The 21,538-nt window shown below is 42.1% G+C and overlaps 1 protein-coding gene across 1 annotated transcript; it reads left to right on the plus strand.

Annotated features, from left to right (window-relative positions):
• Window positions 1-848: 848 nt before the first annotated feature.
• On the plus strand, window positions 849-20,475 carry LOC111969712 (protein ILRUN). The gene is made up of 5 exons (XM_023995913.3): window positions 849-1,430; window positions 5,165-5,319; window positions 5,540-5,737; window positions 6,037-6,344; window positions 15,275-20,475. Exons 1-5 carry the CDS (start codon window positions 1,183-1,185, stop codon window positions 15,308-15,310), a joined length of 945 nt encoding a protein of 314 aa, XP_023851681.1. The 5' UTR covers window positions 849-1,182; the 3' UTR covers window positions 15,311-20,475.
• Window positions 20,476-21,538: the final 1,063 nt, after the last annotated feature.

Raw genomic sequence — 21,538 nt, forward strand, 5'->3', positions numbered from 1 at the left:
CAGTCTATATGCGCAATATATAGACTATAATGATATAATACAAGGAAATGTTATTTAAATGCTGAGCGCTATATGTCCCTACCAGCCTAGTGTGTCACTTTTGCAAATGCTTCACAATGTATTTATTTGTATGCTAGACTTGAAATAATTTAAATAATATAGCCTATGTAGTAAATATTGTAGTTTTTATTTCCATTGTTTTCCCTGTGAAGCACATTGTGTTGCATTCCATGTCTGAAATGTGCTGTATAAATAAAGCTTGATTTGACAGACGAGTATGAAGATAGGCTAAAACCAAATATGTTTATAACTAAACCAAGAGACCACAGCCTGTCGTTTCTAATGGGAACACATTAGTCATAGTGGGCAGGACCAAACACGAGCCAGCGAGATCCTATTAGCCTGTTGTAGCATATATCTGCACATTTCCGCGTGTGCAATAACTCAATTCACATTTGCACTCCTAAACAACGCAATTTTTTACAACTTTGGCAAAGGTTAAAGTCTGCTAAACGTAGTCCACTTTGTTCATAACGGATTCTAGCTTGGGGAACAGAAAACTGTATTGAGATCCAATGTTTCATCGATTAGAAAATGTGCTGAATTTCAGCCAAAATCCATCTCCTTCCATCGTCTCCCACTGCCAGCCATTTTTGGTAGTGAGTGGAAACGCCAAGCGGATGCTTCACATTTTATACATCTGGTGAAATATCTGTCTCGTTGTTCTATCTGTGCTTAAACGCTTCTCCAATAGAAATCCCCGATCACGCTTGAAGGCGATGTCATGGCGACGTTGGCTAGCTAAACGCATGCGCAGAAAACGTCATTGGTCTAACGGTCGCCTCGTGACGAACTGCGCATGTGCAGGCCGTCAACTCAAAAGGCACTGCTTCGATAGTGTTTTTGACGAATTTCGAGTAATAACACAAACTACTTAAGACATTGTCTCGAATCTAGGTTTTGCCTTTAGAAAATTAACAAATAAGGAATATTTTTTCACTTCTTTCATTTACTTCTCCAACCCCAAACCCCGGCCTGGTCTACTTAGTCTGCTTCGAACGCTTGCGCTTTTGCGTCTCTGGGTTTAGAAACTCTGTGTCCACACCTTGGCCCACACACCGCGACGCAAGGTGACGTTCAATTGCACCGACGTCAAACGTTGCCCCCCACCATGCGTATTAAATGTATTGTTGTTGGAGTGGTTGTTATGACTGGACAAGGCCTCGGTTTAAATTAGGAGACCCCGCCGTCGCTGCCACGGTAGACCTGCCGATGGAGGGCATGGACATAGACCTGGACCCGGAGCTCATGCAGAAATTTAACTGTATGGGCACCACTGACAAGGATGTCCTCATCTCAGAGTTCCAAAGACTGCTGGGGTTCCAACTCAACCCGGCAGGATGCGCCTTCTTCCTTGATATGACCAACTGGTGAGTTCGTGGATGTGGGGCCTAACTTGGCTAGTAGCTAGCTACATTTTGACGAGTGCCAAAGAAGCGAGCTAGCTGTCATTTATTGTGGTTGTGTGTGTGATGACTCTCTCGTTCTTTTTCATGTAGTTATAGATAGATCTACTTGTGCTGATACTTTGAATTTGGCTATGACATTGCTGGGAATTATGCGGTGTTCTTGTGCTAGTCGGAACTCGGAAAATTCCGAGTTGCTGATCCGATGAACGCTACACATGTATAACTAACCAGTTAACAAGTCAGACTTTTCCGAGTTTCCTAGTTTCGATTAGTATGTGAACGCGGCAATAGCTACGTTAGTTATGTGAAACTGTAGCTAACGTCAGATATATATTCGATTATGCTGCGGGGCACTGGTCTATGGACCGCGACGTGAACGGGCAAAAGCGGTGAGGGAGGAGCGCCTTTCTCAAATTAAACAGTAATATACGCTGCTCGGTCATGTTGTCAACAAGGCAGCATGGTGCATACAACATATTTTGTGTGCGTGTGTGTTAGAATTTATTTTAAAACTAGTTTTCATTAAATGTTCATTGGGAAGGCAGATACAGCGTTATTGTTTAAAAGCAATCAATTGCATGTGTAAACACAGAATCCTACTCATTATGCTGTGTTCAAAACAACTGTGAACTCTGAAATCTCTGACTTCTGACGTCATTGAGTTTAAGACAACTGGGAACTTGTGAAAAAATGAGCTCCAACTGGGGAAGATCGATTTTAACTGTCATCTAACTCGGAATTCCAACTCAGGAACTCGGGCCTCTTTCTAGAGTTCTGACTTTCTGACCTGAAGAGCACTGACTTCATGACTTGACTTTGTATTTTTCAGAATTCCCAGTTGTCTTGAAAGCACCTTGGGAATTTGGAAAATAATGAGGTAAAATCATGGGGTCATTGATCTTCTAGAAAGATGCCAGAGGTTCTGACTTGGAATTCTGAGTTGGATGACCGTTAACTATTTTTCCCAGCTGTTCCATTTTTCCCCCAAGTAATACCCAGTTGTCTTGAACACACTGTCGGAAGTCGGAGATATACCAGCTCCCAGTTGATTTGAACGGCGCATTTGAACAGGGGAACCTGGCTCAAGCCTGGGAGGCAGCCCGGTTCCAAAACTAATGCAGTGAACATTTTCCCTGGACCAGATTCATCGAATCAACTCAATAACCACACTCCCATCCAGTTTTTATGCGAGTGAAGTCATATTGTATGAAAAAACAACATTTTTATGCCAGTAAAGATCACGTTGGATAAAAAATGTCATGACATGTCTGATGGAAGCAGCAATTTCTTTTTAAATGAACTTTCCGATTGTCAACAAAACATGATAGACAAGGTGGAATCTTTTTGTTGTTAAAATGAATTATGTGAGAAATGCAGGTGGAAATGCTTTTATGTGCAAATATTGCTTTAATAACCATCATATTGAAGTAAACTTGGGAGTCATGCGATGACATGTTGTGTGGTCCTCCCATTACGATTCGTCAGGAAAGCATGCAGTTTATTAGGCTACAGATTGAACAAATTTAAGATGAACTTCACCAGGTGGCGCAAGTGGTGAGCTTGATGCTCCTTTCCAACAAATATCGAGGGTCTTATTCTGGTGACATGATCATCGATGCTTGGCAGCTGTTTGACAAATAAAAATGATCTTGCTCTTTGGTCCATAATAATTTCATCATGTAGGCTATACATGCCCTGTAGTTAACACTTGCCAATACTGTAGTAGGCACACTCCCTATAAAATAATATTAAAAAAAAWAAATATTTTTTAAACATCAGTAGAGCTGAAAAATTGTGATGGAAACCCATTTAACTTGTATTTTTTTGTGGTCCAGCTAAACAACCATGTGCAAGCTCCAGGAGTACATTTTTGAACACCTAGCTAGCAAGTGTTTGTGATATGATGACGCCATTTGATTGGTAGTGAGCTAAGGTAGGCTAGTGATCACGACTTTATCACTGAACAAAATAAAACAACCCTGATATTACCTTGACTCATATTTTTGCCAGGGAAAATCCTTATCAGCAAGATATATATATATATATATGTGTATGTATACATATAAAAAAACTGTCCACTTAGGAAGCAACACTGATTGACAATAAATTTCACATGCTGTTGTGCAAATGGAATAGACAAAAGGTGGAAATTATAGGCAATTAGCAAGACACCCCCAATAAAGAAGTGGTTCTGCAGGTGGTGACCACAGACCACTTCTCAGTTCCTATGCTTCCTGGCTGATGTTTTGGTCACTTTTGAATGCTGGCGGTGCTTTCACTCTAGTGGTAGCATGAGACGGAGTCTACAACCCACACAAGTGGCTCAGGTAGTGCAGCTCATCCAGGATGGCACATCAATGGAGCTGTGGCAAGAAGGTTTGCGTGTTGTCCAGCGTAGTGTCCAAGAGCATGGAGGCGCTACCAGGAGACAGGCCAGTACATCAGGAGATGTGGAGGAGGCCGTAGGAGGGCAACAACCCAGCAGCAGGACCGCTACCTCCGCCTTTGTGCAAGGAGGAGCACTGCAGAGCCCTGCAAAAATGACCTCCAGCAGGCCACAAATGTGCATGTGTCTGTCAAACGGTCAGAAACAGACTCCATGAGGGTGGTATGAGGGCCCGACGTCCAAGGTGGGGGTTGTGCTTACAGCCAACACTGTGCAGGACGTTTGGCATTTGCCAGAGAACACCAAGATTGGCAAATTCGCCACTGGCGCACCGTGCTCTTCACAGATGAAAGCAGGTTCACACGCACATGTGACAGACGTGACAGAGTCTGGAGACGCCCGTGGAGAACGTTCTGCTGCCTGCAACATCCTCCCAGCATGACCGTTTGGCGGTGGGTCAGTCATGGTGTGGGGTGGCATTTCTTTGGGGGGCCGCACAGCCCTCCATGTGCTCGCACGAGGTAGCCTGACTGCCATTAGGTACCGAGATGAGATCCTCAGACCCCTTGTGAGACTATATGCTGGTGCGGTTGGCCCTGGGTTCCTCCTAATGCAAGACAATGCTAGACTCATGTGGCTGGAGTGTGGTCAGCAGTTCCTGCAGGGAAGGCCATTGATGCTATGGACTGGGCCCGCCCGTTCCCAGACTGCATTCAATTGAGCACATCTGGGACATTCATGTCTCGCTCCATGCCAACCAACGCACGTTGCACCAACAGACTGTCCAGGAGTTGGCGATGCTTTTAGTCCAGGTCTGGGTAGGAGATCCTAGGAGACAGTTCCGCACTTCAGGAGCATGCCTAGGCGTTGTAGGGAGGTCATACAGGCACGTGGAAGCCAACAACACTATGAGCTCCATTTGAGACTTGATTTAAGGACATTACTCAAGTTGGAATCAGCCCTGTAGTGTGGTTTTCTCACTTTAATTTTGAGTTGTGACTCCAATCCAGACTCCATGGGTGATAATTTGATTTCCATTGAATATTCTTGTGTGATTTTGTTGTCAGCCACATTCAACTATGTAAAGAAAAAAGTATTTAATAAGAATATTTCATTCATTCAGATCTAGGATGTGTTATTTTAGTGTTCCCTTTATTTTTTTGAGCAGTGTATATATATATATATATTTATTTTTTTTCAAATGGTTGTTGTGAAGCAGTTTCCGGAACTAGATCAGGTTGAATACTTGCTAATTTCAACATGGCATTGACTCACCCACTCTCCTCAATGTCTTTTGCCATTAAAACAGGAATCTACAGGCAGCCATCGGTGCATATTATGACGTTGAGAGTCCCAGCATCAACACATCATCCATGTCCTTTTTGGAGGATGTGACGATTGGTGAGGGAGAGTCTGTTCCCCCCGACACACCGTTCACAAAGACCTGGAGGATACAGAACACAGGTGGGGGTTACCTTTTATTCATCCAGTTCATATCACCATACGTATGATTCAGTCACAAAAGAAGAAAAACCTTCACTGCAATGTCAGACCTGGATACCACTGGCCTGTAAACGTGTGTGTGTGGTGCAGGTAAGGTATGAGTAACTGACTGCATGGTTGGCAAGGGAGCTTTCTGTCTTTAAAAATGTGTATGAAATATCTTTGTCTGTGTGTTTCACAGGTGCAGAGTCCTGGCCACCCGGGGTATGTCTGAAGTACATTGGAGGGGACCAGTTTGGCCACATCAACATGGTGATGGTGCGCTGTCTAGAGCCCCAGGAGATCTCAGACGTCAGTGTGCAGATGCACAGCCCTGCGTCACCTGGCATGTACCAGGGCCAATGGAGGATGTGCACAGCCACAGGACAGTTTTACGGAGGTATGTCCCAAACAGTGCAGATACTGTTTTGTGGACACATTTTTTCCATAAGGGTGTAAATCATTCTAGAAATTATCCAGACACGTTAACCTCTGCAGTCTTTTTTTTAATTTTAAACATTTTATACGTTTGTGTGCAATCGTTTAGCTGTGAAGTGGTCAATGTCTTGAAATTGGTCAACTTGACTTTTTATCCTTGATTTACTGAGCATTGGGGTATTTAACTCACAGCACTCTGTCTCCTGGACAGAACACGTCACCCCTAACGCCTGGTGTGCGTCACTCTCTCTGTCCACACAGACGTGATCTGGGTGATCCTCAGTGTAGAGGTGGGGGGCCTGTTGGGCGTGACACAGCAGCTGTCCTCCTTCGAGACAGAGTTCAACACGCAGCCGCACCGCAACGTGGAGGGAGACTTCAACCCCTTCGCCTCGCCACAGAAGAGCAAACACAACGCCGGAGACCACAACAACTTGAAAGACCCTGGYGGAGCCTGGGAGGGCACGCAGGACGCCATCCAGCAAGATCAAAACGGACTGTCTCACAATTCTGTAAATAGAGCATCGAATGGGCTCCAAAGCAATCTATCAGTAGTGACTTACAGTCAGGTATGTATGAATTGATGAACCAKGTTTGGCTTGCCTCGAAACAAGGTGACGTCCACTCCTCATTGTTTTCTGCTTAAACATRGGGCCTCTTGTGTGAGAAGTTATTACAATATTTCTTGAGTTTTTTTGTTTTTTTTGTTTTCAGTGCCATGTTTGGATGCAGATAAAAACTTCTCTCTTCATGGCTGACTTTGAAACCTCTAATTCAATATAGTGMTTTTGTTGTCACAAAAGTACAGTGTTAGTGAAGTTCGCCAATTTTCCAGACGTTGCCACTACTGTACAGTTACAGAATGTGTGTTTGGTAGTGTGTAAAACACAATAGAGCTCTGCTTTGAATTGTAGTACAGACTGATTGTTCGGGAAAGCATGCKGTTTATTAGGCTACCGCTCGTTGGCAGAAAGTGGATYTTTCTGGTTTTCAGGGGTACAGTATTTTAACAACCTAACGTAGCATGTGTATGAAACTGAAGTTATTAGGCTACAGATGAAGGAAGTTAGGATGAACTTCACAGGGTGGTGAAAGTGCARGGTGATGAGCTTGATGCTCCTTTCCAATAATTATCGAGGGTCTTAACCTGGTGACACGGCGATCGACGCTTGGATGCCGTTTGACAAATACAAGTAATTTCACTCTTTTGTCCATACATAATGAGATTATTAGTCTATACCTGCACTGTATCTGCGAGCTGTTGGCTAGAGCTCAACTCATTTTCAGTTTCCCTCTCAGACCACTCCCAGACAGTCCTAGCAAAATTCTTGCTTGAGAAATTGCCCTTTTGCTAAGAAGCTATTTTGTGTTTCTTTTTGACCATTTTAATTGCAAAGGTGCATAAAGATGTCAGAATTCAGAAATATATTTTTTAGCACTATCCACAGAGTTTTGAAACTACAGCGGACGACACGATTCAGTGCACGAGTAAATCGGCACAATCAAATTCAGTTTTTTCAAATTGCCGGCGTCTTGGAGCAAAAACGTAGATAATGTATACTGTGCTAATGACGATACATCAAAAGAGTAACTGAGAGGAATTTACTATACGGCTAACTTAGCAAACAAGGTATTTGTGGTAAGTGCATGGGGGGCGCAATATTTATGCTTCTCTGCTATTAAAAACAATCACGGTAAGGTACACTACATTACCAAAAGTATGTGGACACCTGCTCGGCGAACATCTCATTAAAAATATATAATGGGCCTTAATATGGAGTTGGTCCCCCTTTGCTGCTATAACAGCCTCCACTCTTCTGAGAGCTTTCTGCTAGATGTTGAAACATTGCTGCGGGGACTAGCTTTCATTCAGTACAATGGCATTAGTGAGGTCAGGCACTGATGTTGGGCGATTAGGCCTGGCTCGCAGTCGGCGTTCCAATTCATCCCAAAGGTGTTTGATGGGGTTGAGGGCAAGGCTCTGTGCAGGCCAGTCAAGTTCTTCCACACCGATCTCAACAAACTATTTCTGTATGGACCTCACTTTGTGTACGGGGGCATTGTCATGCTGAAACAGGAAAGGGCCAAATCTGCCAAACTCAGATTCGTCCGTCGGCCTTCCAGATGGTGAAGCGTGATTCATCACTCTAGAGAACGCGTTTCTATTGCTCTAGAGTCCAATGGGGCTTTACACCACTCCAGCCAAAGCTTGGCATTGCGCATGGTGATCTTAGGCTTGTGTGCGGCTGCTCGGCCATAGAAACCCATTTCATGAAGCTCCTGACAAACCGTTATTGTGCTGGTGTTGCTTCCAGAGACAGTTTGGAACTCGGTAGTGAGTGTTGTAACTCAGGACATACTATTTTTACGCGCTACACACTTCAGCACTCGGCGGTCCCGTTCTGTGAGCTTCTGTGGCCTACCACTTCGTGGCTGAGCTGTTGTTGCTCCTAGACGTTTCCACTTCACAATAACAGCACTTACAGTTGAGCAGGGCAGCTCTAGCAGAGCAGACCTGACAAACTGACTTGTTGGAAAGGTGGCAACCTATGACAGTGCCATGTTGAAAGTCACTGATCTCTTCAGGAAGGCCATTCTACTGCCAATGTTTGTCTTTAGAGATTGCATGGCTGTGTGCTCAATTCATTTTTTTWATTTTTTATTATACACCCATCAGCAACGGGTGTGGCTGAAATATCCGAATCCACTAATTTGAAGGGGTGTCAACATACTTTGTGTGTATATACACTACATTTCAAACGTTTTGGGTCACTAAGAAATGTGCTTGTTTTTGAAAGAAAAGCACACTTTTTTTGGTCTTTTTTTTTTTGTCCATTAAAATAACATCAAATTGATCAGAAATACAGTGTAGCTTTGTTAATGTTGTAAATGACTATTGTAGCTGGAAATTATTAAAAGCTTACAGAGGCCCATTATCTGTAACCATCACTCCTGTATTCCAATGGCATGTTTTAGCTAATCCAAGGTCATCATTTTAAAAGTCTAATTGATCATTAGAAAACCCTTTTGCAATTATGTTAGCACAACTGAAAACTGTTGTGCTGATTTTAAAGAAGCAATAAAACTGTCCTTCTTTAGACTAGTTAAGTATCTGGAGCATCAGCATTTGTGGGTTCGATTACAGGCTCGAAATGGCCAGAAACAAAGGACTTCTGAAACTCATCAGTCTATTCTTGTTCTGAGAAATGAAGGTTATTCCATGCGAGAAATTGCCAAGAAACTGAAGATCTCGTACAACGCTGTGTACTACTCCCTTCACAGAACAGAGAAAACTGTCTCTAACCAGAATAGAAAGAGGACAAGTGAGCAAGAGAACAAGTACATTAGTGTCTAGTTTGAGAAACAGATGCCTTACAAGTCCTCAACTGGCAGCTTCATTAAATAAACTCAGCAAAGAAATAAATYTCCTCTCACTGTCAACTGCGTTTGTTTTCAACAAACTTAACATGTGTAAATATTTGTATGAACATAACAAGATTCAACAACTGAGACATGAACTGAACAAGTTCCAGACATGTGACTAACAGAAATGGAATAATGTGTCCCTATATATGTCCCTAAATAACAGTCGGTATCTGGTGTGGCCACCAGCTACATTAAGTACTGCAGTGCATCTCCTCCTCATGGACTGCAGCAGATTTGCCAGTACTTGCTGTGAGATGTTACCCCACTCTCCCACCAAGGCACCTGTAAGTTTCCAGACATTTCTAGGTGGAATGGCCCTAGCCCTCACCCTCTGATCCAACAGGTCCCAGACGTGCTGAATGGGATTGTGATCCGGGCTCTTCGCTGGCCATAGCAGAACACTGACATTTCTGTGTTGCAGGAAATCACGCACAGAAAAATAAGTATGGCTGGTGGCATTGTCATGCTGGAGGGTTATGTCAGGATGAGCCTGCAGGATAAGTACCACATGAGGGAGGAGGATGTCTTCCCTGTAACGCACAGCGTTGATTGCCTGCATGCAATGACAACAAGCTCAGTCCGATGATGCTGTGACACACCGACCCAGACCATGACGGACCCTCCACCTCCAAATCGATCCCGCTCCAGAGTACAGGCCTCGGTGTAATACTCATTCCTTCGACGATAAACGCGAATCCGACCATCACCCCTGGTGAGACAAAACCGCGACTCATCAGTGAAGAGCACTTTTTGCCAGTCCTGTCTGGTCCAGNTCAGTGAAGAGCACTTTTTGCCAGTCCTGTCTGGTCCAGCGACGGTGGGTTTGTGCCCGTAGGCGACGTTGTTGCCGGTGATGTCTGTTGCGGACCTGCCTTACAACAGGCCTACAAGCCCTCAGTCCAGCCTCTCTCAGCCTATTGCGGACAGTCTGAGCACTGATGGAGGGATTGTGCGTTCCTGATGTAACTCGGGCAGTTGTTGTTGCCATCCTGTACCTGTTCCGCAGGTGTGTATCGATCCTGTGCAGGTGTTGTTACACGTGGTCTGCCACTGCGAAGACGATCAGCTGTCCGTCCTGTCTCCCTGTAGCGCTGTCTTAGGCGTCTCACAGTACGGACATTGCTATTTATTGCCCTGGCCACATCTGCAGTTCTCATGCCTCCTTGTAGCATGCCTAAGGCACATTCATTCAGATGAGCAGGGACCCTGGGCATCTTTCTTTTGGTGTTTTTCAGAGTCAGTACAAAGGCCTCTTTAGTGTCCTAAGTTTTCAGAACTGTGACTTAATTGCCTACCATCTGTAAGCTGTTAGTGTCTTAACGACCGTTGCACAGGTGTCAGTTCATTAATTGTTTATTGAATAAGCACGGGAAACAGTGTTTATACCCTTTACAATGAAGATCTGAAGTTATTTGGATTTTTTATATTTTTGAAAGACAAGGTCCTGAAAAAGGGACGTTTCTTTTTTTGCTGAGTGTAGTACCCATGAAACACCAGTCTCAAAGTCAACAATGAAGAGGCGACTCCGGGATGCTGGCCTTCTAGGCAGAGTTCCTCTGTCCAGTGTCTGTGTTCTTTTGCCCATCTTAATTTTTWWWTTTTTTTGCCAGTCTGAGATATGGCTTTTTCTTTGCTACTCTGCCTAGAAGGCCAGCATACCGGAGTCGCCTCTTTACTGTTGACGTTGAGACTGGTGTTTTGCGGGTACTCTTCAGTTTCTTGGCAATTTCTCGCATGGAATAGTCTTAATTTCTCAGAACAAGAATGGACTGACGAGTTTCAGAAGAAAGTTCTTTGTTTCTGGCCATTTTGAGCCTGTAATCGAACCCACAAAGCTGATGCCTCCAGATACTCAACTACATTTACATTTAAGTCATTTAGCAGACGCTCTTATCCAGAGCGACTTACAAATTGTGCATTCACCTTATGATATCCAGTGGAACAACCACTTTACAATAGTGCATCTAACTCTTTTAAGGGGGGGGGGGGTTAGAAGGATTACTTATCCTATCCTAGGTATTCCTTAAAGAGGTGGGGTTTCAGGTGTCTCCGGAAGGTGTGATTGACTCCGCTGACCTGGCGTCGTGAGGGAGTTTGTTCCACCATTGGGGTGCCAGAGCAGCGAACAGTTTTGACTGGGCTGAGCGGGAACTGTACTTCCTCAGAGGTAGGGAGCGAGCAGGCCAGAGGTGGATGAACGCAGTGCCCTTGTTTGGGTGTAGGGCCTGATCAGAGCCTGAAGGTACGGAGTGCCGTTCCCCTCACAGCTCCGGAGGCAAGCACCATGGTCTTGTAACTAGTCTAAAGAAGGCCAGTTTTATTGCTAATCATATTAACAGGAAGTTTTCAGCTGTGCTAACATAATTGCAAAAGGGTTTTCTAATGATCAATTAGCCTTTTAAAATTATGAACTTGGATTAGCTAACACAACATGCCATAGGATCACAGGAGTGGTGGTTGCTGATAATGGGTGTACAGAGGCCCATGTAGATATTCCATTAAAAAAATGGAAAAAAAATGTATCTACTGTTTCCAGCTACAATAGTCATTTACAACTTTAACAATGTCTATACTGTATTTCTGATCAATTTGGTGCTATTTTAATGGACAATTTATTTTATTTTTTTTCAAAAAGGACATTTCTAAGTGACTCAAGCTTTTGAACGGTTATGTGTGTACTTAATAGGTATTAACACCAGTAACCTGGATCCCATAACCACTCTTCACATTTCCTGATTTTTATTTTATTTTTTATGACAAGATCTGGGAAATTACAACATTTCCCCCCAATGTGGCACTAACGTAATTCCACAAAATATACAACATGCACCGCAGCAGWTTGGCAAAAAATGTAATGGCACATTATCTAAACAGGTTGTCACATGGAAGCCTTTAGCCTAGCGGATTTACTTCACACAAAGTCGCCATAAATTCAAAGCACATGCATAATTGAAACTGTCGGACTGCACACAAGACCCAAATGCAGTTTAGAGTTCTAATTAGAACTGAAAATGTTATTCTGATCCAAGCCSGGTGAGCAGAAGCCCGAGCCCAGGCCTGTTCCGCCATCACAGAAATGAAATGATTCCGAACCTGAAAAAAAAAATGAAAAAAAGCCAGACTTCTAGTAAACAGTAGGCTATATTGATTTAAACTGGTGTTGAGGAGAACACGGTGGAGGCGGGCGGCAATGGAGTGAGGAAACAGACATTGGGCCTAGAAAAAGCAGAGAGAAAGGAAAACTCACTTTAGATATGAGCAACTGAATGATGAAAATATTGGAATAAAGTAGGCTAATGCAATTGAAGGCATGTATCAAATTGTTGCTTATACTGAAACTCCTAAAGTTGTATCCAACTGTTATACTAATTGTGTGTAACATCTGTTAGATTTTTCACTGAATCTCTGTATGGATATTTGGTAACAATTAGGCTGGGGAAATATTAGCTAAGTACTAATGATCATATTTTATTCTAGTTTGCTCARACATTGGCAAGAAAAAGTATGTGAACCCTTTGGAAATACCTGGATTTCTGCATAAATTGGTCATGAAATGTTATCTGATCTTCATCTAGGTCACAATAATAGACAAARGGTCTGCTTAAACTAATAACACGCAAACAATTATARGTTTTGTCTTTATTGAACACACTGTGTAAACATTCACAGTGCAGGGTGGATGAAGTATGTGAACCCTTGGATTRYATAACTGGTTGACCCTCCTTTGGCAGCAATAACCTCAACCAAACGTTTTCTGTAGTTGCGGATCAGACCTGCACAACGGTCAGGAGGWATTTTGTATCATTCCTCTTTGCAAAACTGTTTCAGTTTCAGCAATTTTCTTGGGATGTCTGGTGTGAACTGCTCTCTTGAGGTCATGCCACAGCATCTCAATCGYGTTGAGGTCAGGACTGGGCCACTCCAGAAGGCGTATTTTATTCTGAAGCCATTCTGTTGTTGATTTACTTCTGTGTTTTGGGTCGTTGTCCTGTTGCGTCACCCAACTTCTGTTGAGCTTCAATTGGCAGACAGACAGCCTAATATTCTCCTGAAAAATGTCTTGATAAYCTTGAATTCTTTTTTCCGTTGACGATAGCAAGCTGTCCAGGCCCTGAGGCAGCAAAGCAGCTCCAAACAACCTTTACAGTTGGGATGAGGTTTTGATGTTGGTGTGCTGGGCCTTTTTTTCTTTTTTTTTTACACAGTCGTGTGTGTGTGTGTGTGTGTGTGTGTGTGTGTGTGTGTGTGTGTCTGTTCCTTCCGAACAACTCAACTGTAGTTTCATCTGTCCACAGAATATTTTGCCAGTAGCGCTGTGGAACATCCAGGTGCACTTTTGCAAACTTCAGCCGTGCAGCAATGTTTTTTTTAGACAGAAGTGGCTTCTTCCGTGCTGTCCTCCCATGAACACCATTCTTGTTTAGTGTTTTACGTACTGTAGACTCGTCAACAGAGATGTTAGCATCTTCCAGAGTTCTGTAAGTCTTTAGCTGACACTCTAGGATTCTTCTTAACCTCATTGAGCATTCTGCGCTGTGCTCTTGCAGTCATCTTTGCAGGACGGCCACTCCTAGGGAGAGTAGCAACAGTGCTGAACTTGATCAATTTCTAGACATTTTGTGGACTGATGAACATCAAGGCTTTTAGAGATACTTTTGTAATCCTTTCCAGCTTTATGCAAGTCAACAATTCTTAGGTCTTCTGAGATKTCTTTTGTTCGACGCATGGTTCACATCAGGCAYTGCTTCTTGTGAATAGCAAACTCAAATTTTGTTTTAATTTGTATTTTTAATATTTTTCATAGGGCAAGGCAGCTCTAACCAACATATCTCATCTCAATGATTGGACTCCAGGTTAGCTGACTCCTGACTCCAATTAGCTTTTTGAGAAGTCATTAGCCTAGGGGTTCACATACTTTTACAACCTACACTGAATTTTTATATGATATAATCAATATAGACAATAAGAAATTCAATAATTTTTGTGTTATTAGTTTATGCCCACTATGTTTGTCTATTGTTGTGACTTAGATAAAGATCAGATCAAATTTGATGACCAATTTAGGCAGAAATCCAGGTAATTCCAAAGGGTTRTCTTGCCACTGTATATTAGCTGATAACATTTTGAACAAGTCTGCTTGCTCTTCACTCGTGTAGTGGCCTGTCCTACTCCCAACCAAAAGCCTGTGACTTGTCTGATAATCAATCAATGTGATTTTGTGTCACTGAATCTCTATTTATTTGGTCTCTGGCAGGACATGTGGTAGATGAGCAAAAAAATAAATTAACTATCACTGATCAGAAACATTCAGTGTGCAATAATGTAGCCTAAATCCAGTGTATATTTATATGTTGACTCACGTTGTCGTCTTTTTTTATTTTATATAGAGCCTAGGCTATTTTCCTATTGTGCCAATCCCAAAATCCTGACTCCTGTCTCGCATTAAATACCTAACTTTATTCTGTAATCCATAGGTTGCATTATCAAAGCACGTCTCACCTATGCATGTCAAAATACCGCTATAACATTTATCCTGCTTCTCTGCACTATCTCTCTTATTCCTGCCCATATGAGCGCCTAGGTCGATTTTAGTTTTTTTTTAAAGCAGAGTTGGTCCCTGTTAAAATACCTTGATATTTAAACAATTACCTCCAGTCGTCTCCCTGTTATTCGTGAGTTGATTTGTATTATAATAATAATATCGATTTTGCCAAATAGGAGATATTCTCTCACCTTTGATCATTTTGACTTTTGTTTGACCGCCGTTACAAAGTTTGTATGATTCGATAACGCTATAGCCTATTCGGGGTGCGCCCTATGCCTGAATTAATTAATAATGCTCAGAATTTATGAACGCCATCTTTCGCAATTCACAAAAATGTCACTAGGGGGGAGTACTGTTGTCCCAATGCCCCAGTGTAAGAGAATTTTCAGATCGAAATGTAATGAACGGCGCTTGTACGATTCCCTATTCTAAGCGACAGGCAATCTCATATTTGTTCTACACGTTCTTAGCATTTCACTTTACTGATCTCATACCATGCATTTGACTGTGTTCTGTGTCTCTCCCCAGGGTATTCATGGCCCCTATCCGTTTGGCCAGAGTTAGAAAGATGGAGATCCAGGCGGTGCTGAACTGACCTGGGTATGTTGAGGCAGGGGCACCGGAGAGGGGAGTGACATATTTCATACAGACTCCAGACAACCCTCTTCCTTGCCCCAATCCACTAAAACACAAGCTACAGAGAGAACAAGGATGCACCTACCCCAGCGAATAACCCCCTACCAACATCATCAGCACCCTCCTGAGATCTGCATGTGTAAATGCTACATAATGAGTGCTATAAATCCTAAAAAAGAAATCATACTACTACACAGCTGTTTTTAGTTTTCTTTCAACACACCTCAGTGAGTAAGGACTGCTGGATGAGTTAAGCAAAGGGATGGATGTGTGTGTGCTTGAGCAAATGACATGTGTGAGTGAAAAAAGCCATCTAAAACTATTTTGCCTTGGTGAGCAATTGTACAGTTGAAGTCGGAYGTTTACATGCACTTWGGTTGGAGTCATTAAAACTCGTTTTTCAACCACTCCACAAATTTCTTGTTAACTAACTAGTTTTGGCAAGTCGGTTAGGACATCTACTTTGCATGACACAAGTTATTTTTCCCKAAATTCAATTCACTGTATCACAATTCCAGTGGGTCAGAGTTTACATACACAAAGTTGACTGTGCGTTTAAACAGCATGGACAATTCCAGAAAATTATGTCATGGCTTTAGAATCTTCTGATAGGCTAATTGACATAATTTGAGTCAATTGGAGGTGTACCTGTGGATGTATTTCAAGGCCTACCTTCAAACTCAGTGCCTCTTCACTTGACATCATGGGAAAATCAGAAGAAATCAGCCAAGAATCCAGAAAAAGAATTGTAGACCTCCACAGGTCTGGTTCATCCTTGGGAGCAATTTCCAAACGCCTGAAGGTACCACGTTCATCTATACAAACAATACTACTTAAGTATAAACATCATGGGACCACGCAGCTGTCATGCCGCTCAGGAAGGAGACGCGTTCTATCTCCTAGAGATGAACGTACTTTGGTGCAAAAAGTGCAAATCAATCCCAGAACAACAGCAAAGAACCTTGTGAAGATGCTGGAGGAAACGGGTACAAAAGTATCTATATCCACAGTAAAATGAGTCCTATATCGACATAACCTGAAAGGCCGCTCAGCAAGGAAGAAACCACTGCTCCAAAACCGCCATTAAAAAAAGCCAGACTACGGTTTGCAACTGCACATGGGGACAAAGATCGTACTTTTTGGAGAAATGTCCTCTGGTCTGATGAAACAAAAATAGAACAGTTTGGCCATAATGACCATCGTTCTGTTTGGAGGAAAAGGGGGACGCTTGCAAGCCGAAGAACACCATCCCAACTGTGAAGCCTGGGGGTGGCAGCATCATGTTGTGGCGGTGCTTTGCTGCGGGAGGGACTGGTGCACTTAACAAAATAGATGGCATCATGTGGAAGGAAAATTGTGGATATATTGAAGCAACATCTCAAGACATCAGTCAGGAAGTTAAAGCTTGGTCGCAAATTGGTCTTCCAAATGGACATTGACCCCAAGCATACTTCCAAAGTTGTGGCAAAATGGCTTATGGACAACAAAGTCAAGGTATTTGAGTGGCCATCATCACAAAGCCCTGACCTCAATCCTATAGAAAATGTGTGGGCAGAACTGAAAAAGCGTGTGTGAGCAAGGAATGGCAGGAGGAATAGGCCAAAATTCACCCAACTTATTGTGGGAAGCTTGTGGAAGGCTACCTGAAACGTTTGACCCAAGTTCAACAATTTCAAGGCAATGCTACCAAATACTAATTGAGTGTATGTTAACTTCTGACCCACTGGGAATGTGATGACAGAAATAAAAGCTGAAATAAATCATTCTCTCTACTATTATTCTGACATTTCACATTCTTAAAATTAAAGTGGTGATCCTAACTGACCTAAGACAGGGAATTTTTACTAGGATTAAAAGTCAGGAATTGTGAAAAATGTAGTTTATATGCATTTGGCTAAGGTGTATGTAAACTTCCGACTTCCAACGGTAGGTTTTTAATCAATGTCTGCATATGTACAGTACCAGTCAAAAGTTCTAATGTTTTTCTTTATTTTTCATATTTTCTACATTGTAGAATAATAGTGAAGACATCAACTATGAAATAACACATGGAAGGAATCATGTTGTAACCAAAAACTTGTTAAACAAATCAAAATTATATTTGAGATTCTTCAATGTAGCCACCCTTTGCCTTGACAACAGCTTTGCACACTCTTGGCATTCTCTCAACCAGCTTAATGAGGTAGTCACCTGGAATACATTTCAATTAACAGGTGTGCCTTGTTAATTTGTGGAATTTTTGTCCTCAATGCATATGAGCCAATCAGTTGTGTTGACATGGTAGGGTTGGTATACAGAAGATAAGATCTATTTGATAAAATCCCAAGTCCATATTATGGCAAGAACAGCTCAAATACGAAAAGCGAAACGTCAGTCCATCATTACTCTTAGACAATCCGGAAAATGCAAAGTACTTTGAAAGTTTATTCAAGTGCAGTCACAAAAACCAAGCYCTATGATGAAATTGGCTCTGAGGACCGCCACAGGAAAGGAGGACCCAGTTACCTCTGCTGTTCATTAGGGTTACCAGCCTCAGAAATTGCAGCCCAAATAAATAATTCAGAGTTCAAGAAACAGACACATCTCAACATCAACTTTTCAGAGGAGACTGTGTGAATCAGACCTTCGTGGTCGAATTGCTCCAAAGAAACCACTACTAAAGGACACCAATATGAAGAGGCTATTTGACCAAGAAGGAGATTTATGGAGTACTGCATCAGATGACCTGGCCGCCACAATCACCCGAACTCATCCCAATTGAGATGAGTTGGTCCGCGGAGTGAAGGAGGAGCAGCCAACGAGCTCAGCATTTCAAATTGTATTTGTCACATGCGCCGAATACAACAGGTAGACCTTACCGTGAAATGCTTACTTACAAGCCCTTAACCAACAATGCAGTTCAAGAAATAGTGTTAATGAAATATTTACAAAATAAACTCAAGTAACAAAATCGAATCAATCAAAATAACACAATAACGAGGCTATTTGTAGGGGGTACCAGCACCGAGTCAATGTGTGGGGGTACAGGTTAATCGAGGTAATTTGTAAAGTGACTGCATAGATAATAAACAGCGAGTAGCAGCAGTGTAAAGACAAAGGGAGTGGGAGATGGACCCATGTCAAGTCTTTTCAGTCTCCTGCGGGGGAAAAGGTGTTGCTGTGCCCTCTTCACAACTGCCTTGGTGTGTTTGAACCATGATAGTTTGGTGATGTTGACACCAAGGAACTTAACTCTCGACCCGCTCCACTTCAGTCCCGTCGATGTTAATGGGACCCTGTTCGGCCTTCCTATAGTCCACGATCAGCTCCTTTGTCTTGCTCACATTGAAAGGTTGTTGTCCTGGCACCAAACTGCCAGGTCTCTGACCACCTCCCTATAGGCTGTCTCATCGTTGTTGGTGATCAGGCCTACCACTGTTGTCATCAGAAAACTTAATGGTGGTTTTGGAGTCGTGCTGGCCACGCAGTCGTGGGTGAACAGGGAGTACAAGAGGGGACTAAGCACGCACCCTTGAGGGGCCCCAGTGTTGAGGATCAGCGTGGCAGATGTGTTGTTGCCTACCCTTACCACCTGAGGGCGGCCTACCCTTACAACATGTGGGAAGTCCTTCAAGACTGTTCGAGAAGCATCCTACGCAAAGATTGTTGAGAGAATGTCAAGAGTGTGCGAAAATGTCATCAAAACAAAGGTTGGCTACTTTGAAGATTCTCAAATATAAAATATATTTTGATTTGTTTAACACTTTTTCTTGGTTGCTACATGATTCCATATGTGTTATTTTGATTTCTTCACTATTATTCTACACTTGTAGGAAATAGTACAAATAAAGAGAGAACCTTGAATGAGTAGGTGTGTCCAAATGTTGGACTGTTACTATATGTGAATGGTTTCCTTTTGGATTTTACTAAACATGAAATGGTGGTTACTACTTCGGTAAGGAAGTGGTGACCTATGTACACATAAATATAATACTCATTCTAAAACAATTCCTCCACTGATGTTTCAGAATTTAGGATACAGGCCTGTGAAGGAGTAGCCCAGTAAATAAGGCTTTGCTGTACTGTTCTAACACAGAGATGCATAGTTCAGTCGTAAACCTTGTTCTTTAGAGCAAGCAGATGGTGCTAATAATTAAACTACCAAACCAAATTGGCTCTGACACGTCACGACGGACAACATCATAGAAAATAGACTTCTGGGTTTGTGACTTCTCAAGCCAGCAGCAATATCAACACCATTGTTTTATTTCTGCAGTTGTTTCTGCAGTTTGCACGATGCCACTTCAGATGTTTGCAAGTGGTGATTTGATTTACTGTCTGGATCTAGAGCGTATTTTGTGTTTATATATATATATACTCCTTGTTTTATATCTTTCTTCCAAACTTGTACACAACATTGAGTCCCGTWTTGATTGTCAAATGAAGTAAATTTGGTACTACTTATATTGAAAAGAACACAGGTTCAACCCTGGAATTCATTGTACTCCGCATGAAGTGCTGTATGAGGTTTAGTTATGTTAATCATTGTTTACAAATATCAACCAAACTAAGTTAACATCGTGTTCTGAAATCTGTTTACCATTTGGGAATGTTGTCGTTTTTAACTCTTTCTTCAAGCAATCCTGATTTGTCTGCTTCCCGTGTTCCACCAGGTTGAGGAAAAAAAAAAAAAAAAGGAAATGAGTGACAATTGTTATTCATCGACTAAAGCTGTTGTAGATGCCCGTACAATAGTKTTTTATGGTTTATTCTGATGGARGGTATCTGTTTTCTTGTGGGCATGGTGTTTTCACACAAGCCTTTCATATTTCTGTATTTCTCAAGGTCATACTGTTAATCCTCCCAAACTTTTTTTTTTAAATCATCGGAGTCCCTTTGTCTGCTTTGCTTGTGTTTGTGTGTTCGATGGGGAGAGTTTTTAATTATTTGCTTCTTTTTTTTTTAAAGCAGTGTGGCGTGGTGAGTGGATGAGTGGAGAGTTTGCATAGTCTTATGATAGAACATTTATGAGAAGAGAAAATGGCAAATTCAAGCATTTTTCCTGTATGTATAAATTAAGATTTGTATGATTAAATTAACACTGACACAAATAATGTGGCAACATGTTTGTTAGTTTTTTTCGTTGATTGACTCACTGACTCATGTAATACACTGTGTTGGCAYGGAGAGACCACAGCACAGTTTTATGTCATATTTTGCCAGGATGAGGCTGTGGTCCCCAAATGACAAAAATAGGCATTGAGTCCCAAGAGAAACTGCAAGTCTATTTGTGAGAGGTAAGCGGTACTTGAGACAGAGGTGCTGCTTCCCACATTAATGATGTGGCCGTTGGTTTATGGTACAAGCTGTAAGGTATGATGTTTCCTCACAGTGGGCTCTTCAGTCCAGGGTTAACAGTTCTGTTATAGGCAATCTCACCATCTTACTGTACACTGACTTACTGTAAGTGGTGTCATCATGATTAAAGTTCAGACATGCTGAAAAGCAATTGAAAAGGCAAAAGTATAATCCCACAGCACGTTTTACAGTAGGAAAATGGTTGTAAATGTTTCATTCTCATTAAACAACCCATCTCTTGTTGCAGACTGACAATATAATGTACATTTCATCAGGAGCATTATTCATAATTCAAGATGTAGTGCCTCAAAAGGAAACACTACTTATTTATTCTTAATTAATCCCAATTCATGTTGGAGATAATAGAGTATGGATGATGAAAAAAAACCTAAAGATTATTCTAAAAAGACCATACCTGAGTGTGTAGGAAAGGGGTGAACTCTGTCCTCATTGACACCTGGATAGGTGGTGCCTTTGAGCGTATGGATCCAGTAGCATAGCAGTGTTTTCTAGAAAGATTATCTATTATATTGACAAAATAGCCGAGTGACCACTCTAACAATGTAAATACATGTCCTCAAAGATTAAAGACAGATGAGATCAGGTGGGGCCTTTCTAGCCAATGAGAGGGCATACGTGTGTGAACAACAGGCACAACCAAGTAGTTTTTCTCAATATTGCCAGAATGATACGTGCATTCACACACACTACCGTTCAAAAGTTTCGGGTCACTTAGAAATGTCCTTGTTTTTGAAAGAAAAGCATTTTTTTGTCCATTAAAATAACATCAAATTGATCAGAAATACAGTGTAGACATTG

This window comes from Salvelinus sp. IW2-2015, linkage group LG11, assembly GCF_002910315.2.
Source record: "Salvelinus sp. IW2-2015 linkage group LG11, ASM291031v2, whole genome shotgun sequence".
In the NCBI taxonomy this organism is placed as follows: Eukaryota; Metazoa; Chordata; class Actinopteri; order Salmoniformes; family Salmonidae; genus Salvelinus; species Salvelinus sp. IW2-2015.